An 18581-nucleotide genomic window follows, 5' to 3' on the forward strand; every position below is an offset into this window, starting at 1 on the left:
ATGAGTCAAACAGATTCACCTGTAGGACCCTTCCAACACTAACCCAGCAGAGCTCCTCCTCTGCTAGCAATGACAGAAACAGCCGAAAAAGCCATGCTAATTATATGCTTTGCTCTGACGGTAGGAATGGAGTCAGGTGGCTTCTGTCCTAATTCCAGCTACAAGTACTCCTCTGCTCTTCCTCTCGCTGACGAAGTTCTCATTTAGTGCACAATGACAATCACACCAACTACCTCTTTTTGCTATGAGGTTGTCTCTGATATGGGTTTTTTCTTCTCCCGAATGAATGCTGCTTTAAATGTTGTCCACGTGACCTCGTAGATACTTTGACTGCAGACCTAACTATGGCTCTGAACAGCCAGCTGAATGTGTATGTACTTGCACAACTTCACATATGATGAACTTATCAGATAATATAAATTTCTATGGCATTAAAATTAGGACATTTTCACTTCAAGGACTACAAAACCATTCTAATAAATTAAATGCAACAGTTTTGCCAATAACATGATTTACAGCTTAGCAAAATATATCTTTTCAGTATATCACAAAAGTATCACTAAAGAGTGACATTCAAGAGTTTAAGGTACAATAATTTATTAAGCCAAGCCATTCCTTTAGAACAGTCTGTTCTGGCTTTATAGTTCAACTTCTTTAGAAAATTAAATAAACCGGCTGGCAGACTTTATTTGCTTACATGATTCAGGCTATTCTTTCAAACAAGGTGAACAAACCTGAAGAATTATTTATTCTTCCTCATACCATCATTAGCAAACTGACATGTACATAAAGTTTGGATCCTGACTAGTGAACTTTTATGACAACTGTACCTGCTTTATCTTAAAACAAAATGAACAATGAATTATACATATAGTATCCTTGTAATCCTCAAGCAACATTTGTACAACAGAAACCTGGAATAGTTCTAACTCAAAATAAGTGTTTTAAAGCTTATTTAAGTGCAGTATGTCTTTCTTCAATGGGCCAGAATAATGTCATTAGCATTGCTGTCCCAGTAGTAACATATAACACTGCTTTAACTACAACTTTTGGGAATACGCATTTTCTGACCTCTGCTAATGTTTCTGAGTCATTGGTGCTTCATCAAGAAGTACTCACTAAAGCCAAACCCATACTGGAGATAAGGAGAAATAAGACTGATATCTATCTGTCCCCACTTCTACCTTTGAACTGTTTTAGTCTCTCAGTCCTACTACTGTAAATATTTTTCTTGGATACTCATTACATCTGGTGAAGCCAGAAGTAGGGAAATTTACCTACTGTACTATTGCATCGACTACAACCAGCTGTACAGAAGACTATAAAAGTTCGCTGTAGACTTCTCTTCACCGGAACAGAAATTCATATCAACATATCGGGGTGACAAGTACAGTTAAGACTGTAAAAAAATGGACTTTCCAGAAATCTGATGAAGCCAAGTACCCACTCTTCCAGACTCCGATCTAAAGGGTGACATGTCCTAGCTTTTGCACTGTGCCACCTCAGAGACTTTTCATAATTCAAACTCTGCCCTGGAACATCAATCCCTCCCAAACTGGTCCACAAAATGCTGCATGACAGTACCAGTAAGACATAAATCATCGTCCTGCCAAGGGTTAAAAAACAAACAAACAAACAAAAAGAAACAAAATAGAAACTTTAGGAATTCAGTTCTCAATCTAAGCTTATGTTTTAACAAGAAACAAATAAGATTAATTTGATTTCCTGTTGATCAATCATCAAACTTTGGTTTGAAAAACACTGTCCTCAAGAATAGGATCGATTTCTCAAATGACATCATTCCCCTAAAGAAACTACTTTGCACCACATACAGTTCTATCTTGAACTCAGGTAACTGTTAGAGTCTTTGAGATATGCAGAAATGTCTTCGTATTTGTCCCAGTAAAAGCCATGCCAGGATTATACAGAGACACATACAATCAATTATTTCTCGGATATAAAACTCTCAAGCCAAGAGGAAGGCCAGACATATTAAAAACAAATACCATTGCCCAACACCCTACTAAGCTGTAATTCTCGTTAGTCGGTGCTATTCCAATATTTCACTCATCAGTATTCCTCCTTCTCAAATTTTTATAATTATAGTCATCATCAGAAGGAAGGTTTGAAAAATTCACTAACTACAGGGAAACAGAGAAACATTCTCTGGAGAGCTCAGTGCCCACATATCGACCTTGGTGAATTCAGTATTTTAATTAGCGGAAAATTCTAGATATTATAGCTGAGCAACTGCATAACAGAAGGCAACCAAAGTGATGCACTACTGTTTTTCCAAGCATGCATTTACCTTGAGTACCGCCTACTGTATTCAAAGACTTAACATGCAGTAACATAATGGCATCTGCAAGGCTCTGCTCAGGATCAACACCACAGTCCAGAGCTCTGCTGTCAACAGCACCTTGATCAAATTCATGCCAATATTAGATTAGTTTAGTTTAGTTTGGAAGAGCTAAAAGCAGTTGTTACAGGAAGGTAAAATGCTTTAAACAGGAAATAGTTCCCACTCCTACTTCCTTCTCCCAAAAGAAGCAAACAGGAGAAACCAAAACGACAGCTCAAGACAGGGCTGCAGGACACAGCGAATGCTTGCTTTCGTTTTGGATGCTCTAGCCTGGGGAGGAGAAAGTTCCTCCCCTTCGAGCAGTGAAACTGGTCAGAACTTCAGACAATTGCAACTAAAACTGTTAGGAGAAACTAATCCCTCATGAGGATGAGGCAGCACACTGATCGAAATCAGAAGCAGCTTCTTCCCAGTAGCAGCAATAACGGATGGCAATGCATTTCTCAGCAAGGCAAAAGAAACGTATGGAGCCTTCATTCTCGGTTGAACTTTGGAAAGCTTTGATTAAAAGTCTTAAAAAAAGGTTATTCAGCAAGAATTTTTTTGTTTGGTTGTTTTTTCCTCTAACTAAAGATTGTGCTTGTGGTTTAAATTTTTACAGCGGAAATGTTGACAATGCTGCCTAAATTACAGCATCACAATCCAAATCTACTGAAGTCGGGCTGATGAGGTATATCACAATTATAGTTTTTACTTTTTCCTTCAGTTCTGTCAGGAGTATAATAAACAAAAATAGAGTCTGTTAAAAACCCTGACAAAAAAAGTCATATTTCTCAAGTATATTAAGTATACAAACATAAGGACAGCTTAATATATCCACACTTGACATTTTTCCCTACCAGTTCCTGATCTACTACACGTTAACTCCTTTTCACTTGTGCTTTCACTTTAGGTTTTGCCATACCAAATTTTTAACAGCCTATATAGATATTAAAACTTTTTTCCTTGACACTGTGTGCATTTAAAAGATTGGTCAGTATCTCACTTCGTTCACGCAAGTAGGCCCCCTCCAAAACTAACTCATACCATTGTAAATACTCAGGTACAGGTACTGGTGTAACTGTAGTTCTGCTTGAAGAAGTCTACCTTACTTCTAATCACGTAAATATGAAACGTTCTTACAAATGTTTGTGGTACACCTGGAATTAGGAGTTCACACTTATCTTTGCAGCACAGGCGAGGGCTGGGCAAAGCCCTTTGCACAGACAAATCTGAAATATTTCACATGCTCAATCGCGCATTTGAAGGAAAGGCACCTACTTCAGAAACTGCTAACCCAGGGCCCCTGTCACTGCCCTCCTCAGAGGACGGCACATGCCCAGCACCGTGCCAAAGGCTGCTTCCCACATCTGGGGCCCCACAGGACAACCTACACTCGAGTTCACAAAACAAACACAACTCCGTGAGAAGACACGCAACGACCCTCATCGTCGAGTATCTGCATTTTGATTTATCGTCTGTTACTGGGCCACTTACTGGGTACTGTAAAAACCTGCATAAGAGCACTCCCCAGCGCGTTTACACAAGTACGTTTCATCAGCAGTCCCGTTTAAAGATGGGGTTATAACCACATACGAAACAGCATCCAGGTAGGAAGCGAAAGCGTGCTGAGCAGAAGCGAAGGTCCTCCAAGGGCTTCAAGGCCTGTGCTGATGTGCCACGAACTCATCACACAGCACCAGCCCCCACTCCGCCCCCTCCCCGGCGCCCGTCCTGGCCCCAGACACCGGGCCGCGTCCGTCCCAGCCCGGCCGGACGTGGAACATCTCCCAGGCATCCCCATTATCCACAAACAGCGATTATTCGTGACTCAGAGGATTTAGCGTTGGTCTGTTTGCGCGGCCGCACGCCAACTCCGGAGTTCTCGGCGACGTACATCTGCGAGACAGAGCGCCGAGGGCAGCTGGGCCAAATCCCAGCCTCAGTTTTCAGGACTTCCCGGAGGAGATTTCCGCCCGCCCACCCCCACAGACATGAAAACACCCGGAGCGAGTCCCGGAGCAGCCGAGCTCGGGGAGGACGGGGCTGGGGAAGTACAGGGACACCGGCAGGGCCGCCGCGGGGAAGGCAGCGGCGGTGGTCCCAGGGGACGCCGGGCCCGGGGCGGGCCGAGGGACCCCGCCGCCGGCCGGGGCCGTCGCGCCGCCGGAGGCCGGCCAGGAGAAAGGCCGCTTTGTTCTCCCTCCCCCGCGGCGGGCGGCCGCCTCCCGGCCCGGGAGACGGAGGCGGACGGGTGGCGTCACTCCCCCGGTACCTACCGCAGCAGGAGACGACGAGGAGCAGGAGCTGCGCTGACCTCCAAGCCGGGGAGCCTTCTGCGCTCCCCCAAGGGGCCATAACACCAGCCCGCCGGGAGGCGACGAGGCGCCGGACCTGCCACCGCCGCGCCCCCGACACGGAGCCGGAGCCGCCGCCGCCAAGAGGGGCCGGCCGCGCCTCGCCCCCTCGCCCACCGGAGCTGCGGCCTCGGTGAGCGCTAGCGGCCCGCACACCCGCGCCTCATCCGCCCGCTCGCGGAGCCATGAGCCGCCGCCACTGCCGCCGGCCTCGGCCTCCTTCCCCTCGCGCCGCGCCGCGCCGCTTCCTCCTCCCCGGCTGCGCTCCGCCGCGGCTGCGCACTGGCGGCCCGAGCGCATGGAGTCGCTCCCGGCAGCCGCGGGCCGGGCGAGCGGGGCGGAGCGGAGCGACGGCCCCCAGACGGCGGGGGAGGGCCCGGGCCGCCACGCTCCGGCGCGGCGCCGCCCGCCGCCGCTTCTCTCCTCTCTTCCTCCGGCGCCGCCGGCAGCTTTCGGCCCTCCCTTAGCAGCGCTCTGCCCGCCCCGTCCCGGGAGCCGCCACCGCCCCCTCAGCCGAGGCCGCGTCCCCCGGGACTGGGCCCCGTGGACCGGCCTGTCCGCCCGGGCCGTCTCGCCGTGTCGCTGACCCGGAGAGGCGTCCTCCGAGGAGAGGGGTTCGAAGCGGGGAGGGAGGGTGGCTCTTCCCGGCACTACGGCCGCAGAGCAGCCTGGATTCCCGGCTTACACGCCAAATAGCCGGAGGGGTGTTTGGGTGTCCTGGTGCTCTGCCCTGGAGAAAACTCTCTGTGTGAAATCAAACCCGGTCTGTAGAGCACAGAGACACTCCGGCAGCTGGCGGCCGCTGTGTTTCCAACCTCAGAATCTGCATTTCACCAGTGAGACTGAAAAACTGCCGTGGGAGCAAAAAGCGTAACTGCCGCAGATGCATAGCATCCAGAATTATGGACCCCATAGAAATGCCTTGTGGCTCTCAGTTCAGTAACGATTGCCCATCTTTCACCCTTTAATGACACCATTTTCCTGTTGCACAGTTATCTATCACTCTCAATTGTTTAACCGAGTGTCAAAAGCAAGCAGGATTCACAGCGCGACTTCTATATTTAGCTTGAATTTTGCAGTGCTTGGAGTGCAGGCAGGGAGAACTGTTTATTGCCTGTGTTCTACCAGATCCACTGATCTACTTGGGAAAACAAAATATTACTGTTCTCGAGAAAAGACCGTTAAGATCATCAAGTCCAACCATAAACCCAACACGGCCAAGTCCACCACTAAACCATGTCCCGAAGAGCCACATCTACATGTCTTTTAAATACCACCAGGGGTGGTGACTCCACCACTTCCCAGGGCAGCCTGTTCCAATGCTTGACAACCCTTTCGGTGAAGAATTTTTCCTTCTATCCAATCTAAGCCTCCCCTGGTGCAAATTGAGGCCGTTTCCTTCTATTTGTTCTTTGATTTCTCACACATTTATTTCCCAATCCTCATTTATTTGGAAAGGAAGAGAAGTATATTGGGGGGATGTCTTTTTTTGGGGGGAGGAGAGGTTTATTTAAAGGTGAGCACCTGGATGAAGGCCCACCATTAATAAAAGTCACCAAAGAAGGAAGGTAAAACAGACAAGCATGAATGCTCTCCAGCTCTCTGAGAAGTTGTGGCTCAGGCACACCCTGTGCTAGAGATGGTATCATTGAGTTTAATAATCCTCAATGGATTAATCGTCAGTAAATTTGTCCGGTCACAGTTTGAACCTATGAAGGATGTGACTGTTCACCTCTCAGAAGCCATAAGTATGCATACAAAATTAACACTTTAAGGAAGAATAACCTTTATTTATACATTTATACAAATAAGTAAAGCATTCACAGCATCTTAGCCAACAACTTTTTTGGTTTCTTTCTTGTAAGTCTAACCAAATTCTTCAGTGAAATCTCATATGTCCTATTTTCCACCCAGTGTACTCCATTCCTCTTTTCGTTTTTCATAATCAACAATGGTCCATCGGAGGGGTGCTTGGGAAGTCTGGTCTGTAGCCACTGAGAGAGACATTACAGCTTTTATGAAGAGACACCACACAGAGCCTGTGAGCACACAGGGACTTCTAACCCTCCCACAGCAATTGCAGCTGTACGTGCTGGATGCAAGTCCTTACTGGAGCCTGTTAAACTCTGCCATAAAGATAGGTCAACATTAAACAAATCGGCACATGATCCATAGCCTTCCTCTGCTCCTCCCAAAATTACTTGTGTTCAATCCAGTTTCTACCACCCAGTTGTATGTTATTGAGAGATGTGATATGATTCTCTTTCCATAGATTTTAGTTGCATAACAAAAAAGACAATAGTAATTATCTTTTCAGATTAAATGCTATTCCAAACACCTCTGTTGGCAAAACTGCTTTCAATCACTTGCACAAACAAGTGGCTGCCCTGTACCATGTACCCAGGCTGATCGTTCATGGCAGCAGAGAGCAAAGCATCAACCCCTGGCATCCTGTGCTTAATTTCAACAGTGTTCTCAAAGATGAAGAGCGAAGGATGATATGCAAAAGAGTCCTTCCTCAGTACTAAATGAGCTTGGCAAGCAGAAGGTGAGATACTGAAGTAATGATCTAGAGAAAAAAACCTCTGCAGGAGCAGTTTGCCTGCATATGAGATGCGCTAGATCTTGTAAGTCCAGGGAAGAGAATGTGTTAGTAGTCCAGATAAGACACTCAGCATGTCAAGCAACATTTCCCATGTGGCACCCTTAGCAAGTTCACCAAATCTATGAGCTTTAAAGTACTTCAGAAGACTTCTTTCCTAGCAAAGCTATCTGAATAAAAAGTCTTACTCCTTTTTTTTTGTTCCTCCTTCTGTTGGCCTCTGCCAAGAGCTGTCCGTCTTAATGTCTTTGATGTTTAGGGAGAAGAATATAGTTTCTTTTATGCCTGAAAAGTACACAGTAAATCATAGACATAACTTTATATACATTAAATTCTAATCATGACTGCATTTTTTGTTTGTTTGTTTTTTTTAATCTTATCTGAAGATGAATAATAAAAGTTTATCAATAGGAATCACTTTAAGCTGGCACAGAAGTTGACACAGTTTTTCTTTTGTATTTGGAGGCAGGTGAAGATAAAACATCCTGAAAGCGCACACATGGTTCACCTTGAACCAAACCAAGATTGTTATAACAGGCAGTCATTCTTCTGTCTGTACCACAAGGTTGGCACGTGAAGCTGCTGAAGCAGCTTCAGCAAGAATTATCAGGCACCCACTGACAATATCAGCATCTGATTTTTCCCTCCTATAGTTTTACCTTCAACATTGTTTTCTTTTTAACTGCTGGTTGTTTACAGTCACTTCAGCTTCACTCCACTGCCTGCCATGCACATTTTCTTCTCACCACCTTCTTTTTCCCTTCATACCCCTTCCTCACCAGTTCTCCCTTTCTTTTACCCCTTCAGACTATCCTGTTAGCAAATGCCACCCACAGATTTAATAGAAGTTTTATGACCCATTGTAAAAGTTCTCCCCAGTTCACTCCTTTCTCTCTATTCCTGCTCTGACTGTCTGTGAAACTGTAGGAGACAATCTTACAGTATGTCTCTCTAATGCCTAGTCCTGGCTGGGACCTCTTGTCACCATTTTAATAGATAATAATAATGAGGACAATTTAAGATGTTAACTAGATCTCAGCTAAGTGAAGTAACTGTAGTTTTCCTTTACCAGTCTTATTACTTTCTGTCCCATATCCTCAGGTATGAGGATATTACAGATGAGGTCATAAGAACTGTTGGTGTATTCAGTACCAGTGTTTAATATTTGGTGAGACCTCTACCACATCTGAATTTTTCTTCACCTGTTTTTTGCAGAAGAACTCAAGTACTTTGGAATTCTAAATATTCTTATTTTGTGATATTAATTTTTCCAAAACAATTATATATGAACTTAAAGTATTAATAAGTAGGCAGCAGAGGAAGTAGATTTTCCTCCTAGAAATGCATTTGTTTTGCAGCACAGCATATGAAGACTGGGACAAAAATTATTTGTTCCATCTAATCAGTGATTTTTGTATTTAAAAAAAAAAAACCCACAGTTGTTTGCGTAGCAGTTGTCTAAAGAGTGCTAATAAACTAGATTTTTATTCTACATTATTTTTAATACTAGACCACAACTATCTCAAATCTAAAGTACCCTACATAGCTTTACTGCAAAATGATGAAAGACAGTAGAAGATGGTGCCAGAAATGTCTGGATCAAGGCCTTTGTGTTAAAAATATATAGCATACATCAGAATTTGCTTGTGTTGTGCTGATGTACATATTAGTATTGCTGTTGCATGCAATCTATTGCATGTGTTAAGTGATCATTTATTTCCCTGGTATTTGTTATTAGTATCGCTGTGCAGTCTAGAGGCCGATCAGGAGTAGGGTCCCATTATGCAAAGAACTGTACAAATATAGGACATACTGTACGTTGTGCAGTGGAAAACAGTCTGATTATAGCTCGGTTAACTGCAAATGAAGTGTATCTGGCCCCAGTGACAGTGTAGTTGGATCCTTGTAGCTTGCACCCAAACTAATTTTGTAGGGCATATTAGCTTAAGAAGCATGGTCCACTGGGATTACACTGGTTTCTTCAAACCACTGCGAGCACTTGGAGTAACTCAATGCTCTTTTCCCATGCTGTACCACCTGGGGACTGTAGATTTCTAGACAGTTTGTGAGCTCTTTGCCTAAAATCTAAACAGAGTAACTGGATCCCCCACAGGAGAGAGATATTTGTGTACAAGCAAATTTTAGGAACTGCCTGCAAAATTTGTTACCTCAGTTAAAGTGATTCATGTCGCTAATGTAATAGAAGTTATTTGTTCTTATTAGTCATCTGAATCTGGACTGTCTGTCTTACATGTATCGAATATTATGGCTTAAATATTGTTACAACTGTTTTATGTGCAACTGACTGTTCAGATTAAATCATGAGTTGTAGTCCCAGGCTCTGTAGTTTCCCTGACAATAATAGCACTTCTGTCATATGCTGCATGAATTGCTATTGACTAATTTTATAGTTTTAGACATTTCTGGAAATGTTGCCCAAGATTGTTCATTTATTAAAGTACATTGCTGCTGCTGCAAGGACAATCAAACAGAAGGAACTTCAATTTGGAAGTTGTGACAAAACATGTGACAAAGCGTGACCTAATTCAGCCTGCAATTACACTGTATAACATAATGCTTAGGTGAGTACCTACAACATGGTAACACCAGCGATGTTAAAACTGCATTTGTTACTTACTCTTCTTTACAGTTAAAAGTTAAGTTAAGTTAAGTTAAGTTACTAACAGTTCCTTACTGTTAACTAAAACAGCTTAACTCTTACTGTGGCAATGTGGACCTCAATGGCAGGCAAAGATCAACAAGTATGGTGCTATCTTCGTTCCTCTGCCTGCATCCTTAATAACAGACCCAGAAAGTGGCTTAAGAACCACTATATTAGCATTGTTTTACTACAGGATTTCCAGTGCACTAGAGAAGTATCAGTGGTTATCTAAAGTGGTTGAATAGCATCAGGAGGTAGGAGAGAATCTGAGTCCATAGTCATATCATACCTCAGAAGAAAATCTAGTCCTCCACACCAGTCATGAAACTTAAGGTTGCTCTTAGCAGCCATTCTCTTACCTTTGGATTTAGCTTCTCAGGATCTGCTAGCTGATACCTGGAAGAAACTTCAATTTTTACAATCTCTTTTTAAAAACCTATATGCTTTTTACACATGCATACACATAACTCTATAAAACATTATAATAAACCCACAAGAAAAGTGTAAGTTTAAAGTCCAGTAAAAACAATGAATTCATAGGTGAATATATTTGTATAAAACTTTCAAATAATTTTAGATAATTATCCAATCACATAAAAAGCGCAACTGTTCAGCTGATTCGTTGATAGAATGAAGAACTAAACTATTAATATTATATTAATTTTAGAGCAGACAAACCCAAAGACCAAGGGGAAAAGAAAGGCAAAAAACCTGAGTATGCCAAAGGAAAGAAAAAGCCAAGACAAAAGACTTCATAATTGCAAAGAAAACAAAAACATATCTTCAGTACTAACAGAGCATTTCGTGAACAGTTTTTAAAACCTAAGAGGCTAATTAGCTAGTGTGGAAGGAGCTGTTAAAAAGCCTATAGATTTGGGGGGGGGGGGGAATTTTTGGGGTTTTTTTAATTCAATTTAGTTTTTCTTACACACAATTTTTTAAGCAATTATCTTTTCAAGCTCCATGCTGGTACTGGTGATATTCTTGATTTTTAATTAGGTTAAATTAGAACTTCCTTCATCTCGCCTGCATATGCACATCATGTCCCCACTGGTCATTAAGGCAGAAACAGCATGAAGTCTGAAGTAGTGAACTACTTCTAAAGTATAGCCCAAAGTTCAAAGAAGCAGAATAAACTCTAGTTTTATAGCGGTAATCATGTTCTGCACGTTGACAGGGCTGGAAGAAAAGGCAACCAACATGATGTGTTAATGTTTTGCCCAATAGATTTTTTTAATCTTGTTGAGTGCAGTTGATCTTTAGCCACAGTTCCAGATCATCTATTTGTCATGTGCACTCATAACCTCTAAGTGGAGGACTTTGAGTTGAAGGGCAGGATCTCAGCTGGAGGAACTCTGCAGCCCTTGAGTGCATTCAAGAGCTTAAGCCAGTCCCCTTCCCTAATATGTGCTAAAACGGATTTCTGCAATTCTCCAGGCCCAAGACTGAAGTGCTTTGGTTTTCTTACAGAACAGCAGTTGGGATGTTGCTGTTTTGAAATTCTTAACAGTTTTTGTTTGGCTTAGCCATGCCTAATGCCATTTCGTAGATGTGAGTTGCAATTTGACGAAAACCATGGGGTGTAAACTTGTAGAGGTGGGAGTGAGCACTCTGTAGGATAGCTGCTACCTTCAAAGTGAGGAGCTAGATATTCAGAGAAGGATTACATTACTTCAGTGTTACTCTTTCTTCCCTTTGTCCCATCCAGTGGAAACTATGTTTCAAACTCATACTTTGGCTCTTAATTTGGGACTGAACTGGATTTGTCAAGTGGATCTCCAGTCTTAAATCCAAAAGCCATGATATCTCTGGGGTGAAGGTTCATGAGAACTGTGAGTCAGATCATCTAACTAACTGTAGTAAGACTTTAACATAACAAACAAGTTAGCCAGGGTTAGAGGAGAGGACTTCTAAATGCTTCTCTCAGGCTGTTAAAAACAGACACAGTAACTGACAGCTACTGGCTTGAGCAAAAGCGTTCCAAGGAGTGCAACTTCTTCCACCTAAACTTCTGAACACAACAATTATTCTGTCAAAGGTCCAAAGGGTAGCAGACGCACACACATATACACATGTTTCTATACATATATGTTTATTATATTGATGTACACTGTTACACCTTCCACTCTTATCTAGGTACCTTAATCCTAACAGTACCTATTCCAAACAGACTAGGAGTCATTCTAGGTCTCACCTTCCTTGTCCCAAATCACATGGTTATTAAAAAATTTAAAGACTCTCAGTAAGACTTTGCATATGACTTGACTCATAAAACTTGGCAATACCACCATATGCTCACCCATTCAAGCTAAGTCGAAAACCATGTGGTAATATGTTAAGAGTGCCAGGGATTTGCAAAGCTCTGCAAGTCTCCAAGATGAACGTGAACATTTTAGTTGTGAAGTGTGCGCAAAATACACATGTAAGTTAGAACTCAAAGCAGTTAATTTCTTTTTTTTAGTTTGTTTCCATTTACAAAGGTATTTTATAGGCCGTTCTAGTCTACTTCGACAAAACTACCTTCATTTGAAATCTAATATAAAAACTTACCTTTATTTGTAAAATCAAACGTGTATCAAACTGCACAGAAGATAGAGTAACTGCATATTCCTAAAGATGTACATTAGTACATACAAGAACAATATTCGGCAATGTAAATTAAAATTTCTTGAGTTTAATCAATATTTTAATTGGACCTGGTGGTAGGGTAATATCTTGTGGTGAAGAAACATGTCCTACTTGTTTGGGTTTTTTTAGCATTCCTCCATCTTTTAATTAAAATACAAGAAAATGTGAAAGGAAGATTAAGAATATGACATTCACATTCTGTCACCTATTCTTCAGAGAACGTGCTAACAGTACATTTTACGTTTAGTCATTAGAGCTACAGAAGTAATGTGAGGCCTGGGTGTCTGCGGTGAGAGTGGGAAATCCACAGCAGAAGAGACAGCCTCATATTCCTGTTCCCCTGTGGCCACAGAGATCAGTGGGTTATAATTAGCATGATCATTTGGAGAAGCATTTCAATGTACTAAAAAATGCTTTTAGGACTAGACTCAGTTTTAAATTTTAGTTTTCCCCTGTGTCAAACAGTTTTGCACTTTATTTTTCCTTTTCAAGTTTTCATCCTACTATGTTATGTTGCTTATTTATTGAAATGATGTTTTCAATATATTTCTGTCAGGCTTGTAGAAGTCTTTGACACACTCTGAGCAAGCAGTAGCACAATAACACTGAAATATTTTCGTCACAATATTCAGAGATTTTAAAGCTACAGGCGGTATCATGAACTGCAGGAATTAGCGCTGTTCCCCGAAGTAAATGAAGCTCCACTAATACCAGGTTTTCCTGAAATCACTCTTGGATCAAGCTCCAAATTTTCCGTTTGTAAAAAGTTCAACCATTTGATGAAGTTTCGCTTGTCTGCAAACAGACAGCTGGCTTTTTTTTCCCCCACTGGAAAAAAGTGATAACGACTAATAGACAAAGGCTTTTGTTTGTTTGCTACAAAACAGCTGCTTCTAATCTACCTTGGACTCCCCCTGGTGTTGCAGTATCAAAGAAGGATGTAAGCAAATGAAGAGGACAATGAGATCCTGAAGGGCAGATTTCCAGCACCAGAAAACCCACTAGTAGTGGATTCAGATGCAATCTGATGCAATAGCAATGTAGTTCACTGCAGTCATTTATTATATTTTCCTTTAGCTCCAAATGTGCAGAATAGTTTTCTACTGAGCCTGCATAATTGCATTGCAGGGGATATCTGGGACTCCTGGAAATACTGGCAGCTGGGATCATTTTCTTCTGAACAGGCATGCGAGGCTCTCAAAATTCAGAAAGGCATTTTGTTATTTTCAGTGTTCAAATTTTACTTGTTTACTCACAACTGTCCAGGGCAAAAGGGTATAGACAGAGGCTCTGTCAGTAATAAACTCTCCATCACTCTCTGCAATCCTGTCCCTCATGACTGATCTGTGCCGCAGAAATCCAGCTAGCTGACGCTGCAGCACCCGTCTCTCATTTCACCTCCCTGTGCACCCTTCCCCCTGCACCCCCCCCCACCCTGCCCCCACCCCATTCATCACAGATCTAGAGCTGGAAGGATAAAAATTGAGGGGAAGCCAATATTTTCTCACACTTAATCTGCGTGTCCCAGGACAGTATACACTCTGGCCATGCTGTTAATCTCTAAATCCCCTAAACAGATAAAGCTTTCTAGAGAAACTGCTGTAGACACTGAGGAGAAGATAAACCTCACTTGGTTGCTTCCTTGGAAGACTTCAACTTCCTAGCCTGAATGTGGACATAAAGTGCAGGAACAAATCCCTGTCTTGGTCTGGCAATTTCTTCCTGTAGGAGGAGATAAAACCTGCTGAAAATAGGGGCAGAACTGTAAAACTTCATTCCAACAATCTGGTACATCAAGAAACCTATCAAGACACCTTCCAACTCGGCTGCTGTTTGCAGCAAACATGCTGGCTTCTCCTGGCCAGGCTCCATACAGACGTGGCGCTTGTTGCTCTAAGGATTAAAATGTCCTTGACAAAGGAAAGGTCGCAGAAAGCTCCACATACTGCTGTGACTTCTCTGTGGACTCCAAAGCTCTGCTCATTAGTTACTCATTTCTTACTCTTCCAACCAGTAGCACGGAGAAGTGGAATGTATCACATATATTTCATTTTTCTGCCTGCTTCAACTACCTATTAAAAAGACCTGGACTAAAGTCTCACCTTCAGTACAGACAGTTCTGCATATGGTAGTCCAGCCTAGCTGTAAGAGGTACTTAGCTCTGCAACAATTTGTGACATTTAGGCTTTGCCAGAAAAATAAAAAAGGAAGGTGAGGAGTAATACAAGATTGGAGTGCTGCTGACAGGACTTCCACAGGAGCTGGCACAAACTGGCACTAAATCAAGAGATAACTTTTTGACTCTGCCACAGTTATCCTCAGTGACCCTGAGAAAAAACAAAGTCTTTCTGAGTCTCGGTTTCTGAGGTAAAGAATGATGTAATGCCCCTTTTTCCATTTAAACTGGGATGATTTTGATGGTGGATGTCTCATTGCATGAATGCACAGCACCCATAGCTCAAAGATTCTGATTTCAAGTACGCTATAAAGTGTATAGTAAACTAAATTAAAGAACTGCTGTTGTAAAGACAAGTACATTCATGAAATGTATGTCTGGAAATTCAGCAGGCTCTTAGTGTAACTCATTAGTAGAAAGCCTATTCATCTGCTTTCTTTTCGAAAAAACAAGGATATTGCAAAGCCAAGGAAGCATCCATGAAGTAAAGATTCACAGAGAGTAGGGATGCAAATATTCTGCATCAAGATAAGGCCTCTGATTCATTTTACTGCAGCCATTAAGTTTCATTTCTTGGGAAATGCTCCCTATGTATAGATGTGCACCGAATACCTGGAAATCTCTTGAGTGAAATTTAAAGCTGCTAGTGCAAATTGCTTGCAAATTAGATTTCATTGGAATTTCAAGCTCTTCCCCCCCTCCACCTTTATTTTCCTGCCTTCAAGAAACACCCCAGCACACATAAGGAACATACAAATATTTTTGTTACACATTATATGCATGCATAATTTATATGTTAAGACAGAAAGTACTTCAAACTGCAGTGACTTCAAAAGTGAATAAATTTTAACAATGGATGCATGTACAGCCTTCATTCTGTTTTTTTTGCTTGTTCATTACATAGTATTCTCCTAATAATAAATGGGTATTTTATTCTCCTACTGTTCTTCGTAGGTGACTAGCAGATAATATTCCCAGTGCCAAATGGTTTATTTTTCAAACCTGTTGCTAATCGGTTCAACAGACTGCTCGGAAGCTATATATCTGGAGTGGAAACCCCTTGACTACTAATTATAATTAAGTAATGAAGATTATGTCACTATATCTGGTGATCTGGCAGGTAAGGGAATACATGAAGAAACAGAATATGTAAAGATGAGCCAGTCTAGAAGATATGCATCCCACAGTCTTCGGGGTATTCACTAATAAAATTACCGAATGACTTGTAATTATATTTTGTAAGCTAAGGGAGAGCCAGAATCATATCTAAGGAATTGGAAATGAAAAGATAGACTGATTAATTTTTTTGGTTATATATAAAGAAATACTAGTAATTACCATTTGCTAAACATATCTCGAACCATAGTAAACTTAAATAAATAAGAAAATACACATGTATCTGCACTAGTGAGGCCTAATAATAACAAGTCAAAGGATGTAGATGCAAAAGCATATGACACCTTCATATTTTTAGAATTTGGTCAGATAGCTATTAGTTACAGCTATAAAATCCCATAGGATTTAGGAGTCATGGAGAGAGGAGCAATTCCATAGTCAACAGCAACATGAGTTTGAGATCCCTCTCCAGTGAGACAGTAAAATGATAAACAGTAAAATCCAAACTTGACTAGTTAAATAGAGAGCAAAGCCTCAGTTAAAAAAAAAAAAAAGAAAAAAATTATTCCAAATTTGACAGAAATTTTCAAGAAAACTTTCCAATTAGCTTGAAATAGCACGGGTGGATTTCTGCATGAATTCGAAGTCAACAACAAAATACCCATGAACTCCTGTGGGAGCTGACAATGTTTCACGCTATTTTATTCGACAAACATTTTTATACCACGTTTATTGCTGGGGTCTCTGAGTATCTTGCAGGGGATTAGGAAGACGGCTGCGTCTGTCACATGTGGTCGTTCAGCTGCTCCCCTGGGGCAGAAGTGGACATGTGCCGGGTGGTGCGCTTTGCTCTGGAAGTGAAATGAAACGGAAATATCCTGCCAGCTAGCTCCAGTGCTTCTTTACCAAAAAACAGCAATGCATGTGGATGCAGGAGGTAAAGTATATCTGGAATCACGCGCATATGCCATGTGGCTAGCACCCGGATTTGGCCGCTGTAAGGAACTCTACAATGATGCCGATGTGCAGAGGCTGCCAAGAAAAAGATCTGAGCCCGTACCCATACCTCTCCTCACCAGACCAGTGTGCTTGTACTATATTCTGGACAGCACTAGCAATGAGCAGCTGCAAGGAGAAGGGAATTCACAATCACATTTCCCTTTCATAGCATTACATTGCCAGTGTTTCATCTGGCGGGTTATCTGACCTATATTTCATCCTCTCCAAAGTAGCATAACTTGTAAGAATCTTCCTCTTTGTACATTTTTAGTTCAGAAGAGTAGCTTGTACTGATTATATGACAGGACCTTTGAGTTTACCACAGGTGGAATGACTACCTACATTTATTTAGCTTGCTCAGTAAACAGTCCTTTAAGAGTAATTAATGACAAATTAAAACAGTCGAGTTAACTGCTACAGAAATACAAGGTGATCACACACTGTCTTAATCAGAAAAATACCATTCAAAACAAGACATCATCAGACTGGTAAATTGAAAATTGTAAAACATCTGTTAGATAACCAATTTACCATTGGATTCACTGTCATAATTCTTTAAAAAAAAAAAAACCAACCTCAAAATGCAGCTGTAGCTGCTCACTGGTGGAATACAGAAGATAGAATTTCAGCAAACAGGTGATACAAAATGATGGAAATAAAAAAATAAAATACTAATTTCTTAATTTCAGTAGACTCTAAAGGCATCCAAATGAAATACTCTAAAACTATATCTTTCTGGTAAATATTCAGTTTAAATGGTACGCTTGGAGATTATATTGCTAGCTCTGCAGAGCAACAAAATAACAGATCAGTCATCTTATATTTTATAAATTTGAAGAGTACGGATAACAGATCTGATATAGCATTTCCTCTGATGCTGTTCTTCATTAATCTGAATACAAAGAAAGGAGGTGCTATTTCTTCCAGTGTAGCAAGTAATATTTTATAGAAGAATTCAAGACGAACAGTCAACAAAGTCTCATTACAAATGCAAGAGAGTTAAACACCGTCATCTTTAGTTGTTACAATTATTACAACCTTCAGTTTGTTATGCACTCCCTGCAGGAAAAAACAAGTCCAGGATTACGTAAACAACAGTAATGTCCTTAGCAGTGGGAAATCTAGGGAAAGTCACACCATGAAAACTTTGAGTTTAAATGAACTAGTGAGGTAGTCTCTTCCACTCCATTCATAAATTGTATTTTAAAAGTCAGTGTTTTTCATACTACAGCTACATTGAAATCTTAGTTATTAAATTAAAATAATTAATAACTACAGCATCACAGATACAACTCAGTGTCAACTACTAATAAATATAGATATTTTAGTTGTGAAATAAAAAGTGAGATTTGCTTTTCTTTGGATAGGTCTTCCAATTACAAAAGTTTCTTTTCATTATAAATACACGATGGCAACAGTCTTGGAAGTAAAATACTATCAAAATGACACCACAGCTGGAATTTTAACTTAAATTCTTCAACTTAAATTCTTTAACTTCCTGCTATAAACAGTAATAGGTTAAATGCTACCAGCTTACAAATAACAAAAGCAAATATTTGTAAGTGTAAGTCATTGATATTATCACCAAGTAAGACATTTAGTTCATTTCTCCTGTTGAAGTTTTCCCATATTCTGATTGGCAGAAATCTCTTTCCTTCCCTGAGGAACCTTCACATTCACACTTGCTTTAAACTTTGCAG

At 41.3% G+C, this 18581-nt stretch overlaps 1 protein-coding gene across 1 annotated transcript in view; it reads right to left on the reverse strand.

Moving 5' to 3' along the window:
• Nucleotides 1-4699, reverse strand: part of LRP12 (LDL receptor related protein 12) — a 55702-nt gene extending 51003 nt beyond the window's left edge. Inside the window, exon 1 of the mRNA XM_086609509.1 lies at nt 4621-4699. Coding sequence (XP_086465635.1) covers nt 4621-4699 — 79 coding nt within the window. The remainder of the gene's footprint in view (nt 1-4620) is intronic.
• Nucleotides 4700-18581: the final 13882 nt, after the last annotated feature.

The sequence above is a fragment of the Tauraco erythrolophus genome, chromosome 3 (genome assembly GCF_009769465.1).
Source record: "Tauraco erythrolophus isolate bTauEry1 chromosome 3, bTauEry1.pri, whole genome shotgun sequence".
NCBI classification, from domain to species: domain Eukaryota; kingdom Metazoa; phylum Chordata; class Aves; order Musophagiformes; family Musophagidae; genus Tauraco; species Tauraco erythrolophus.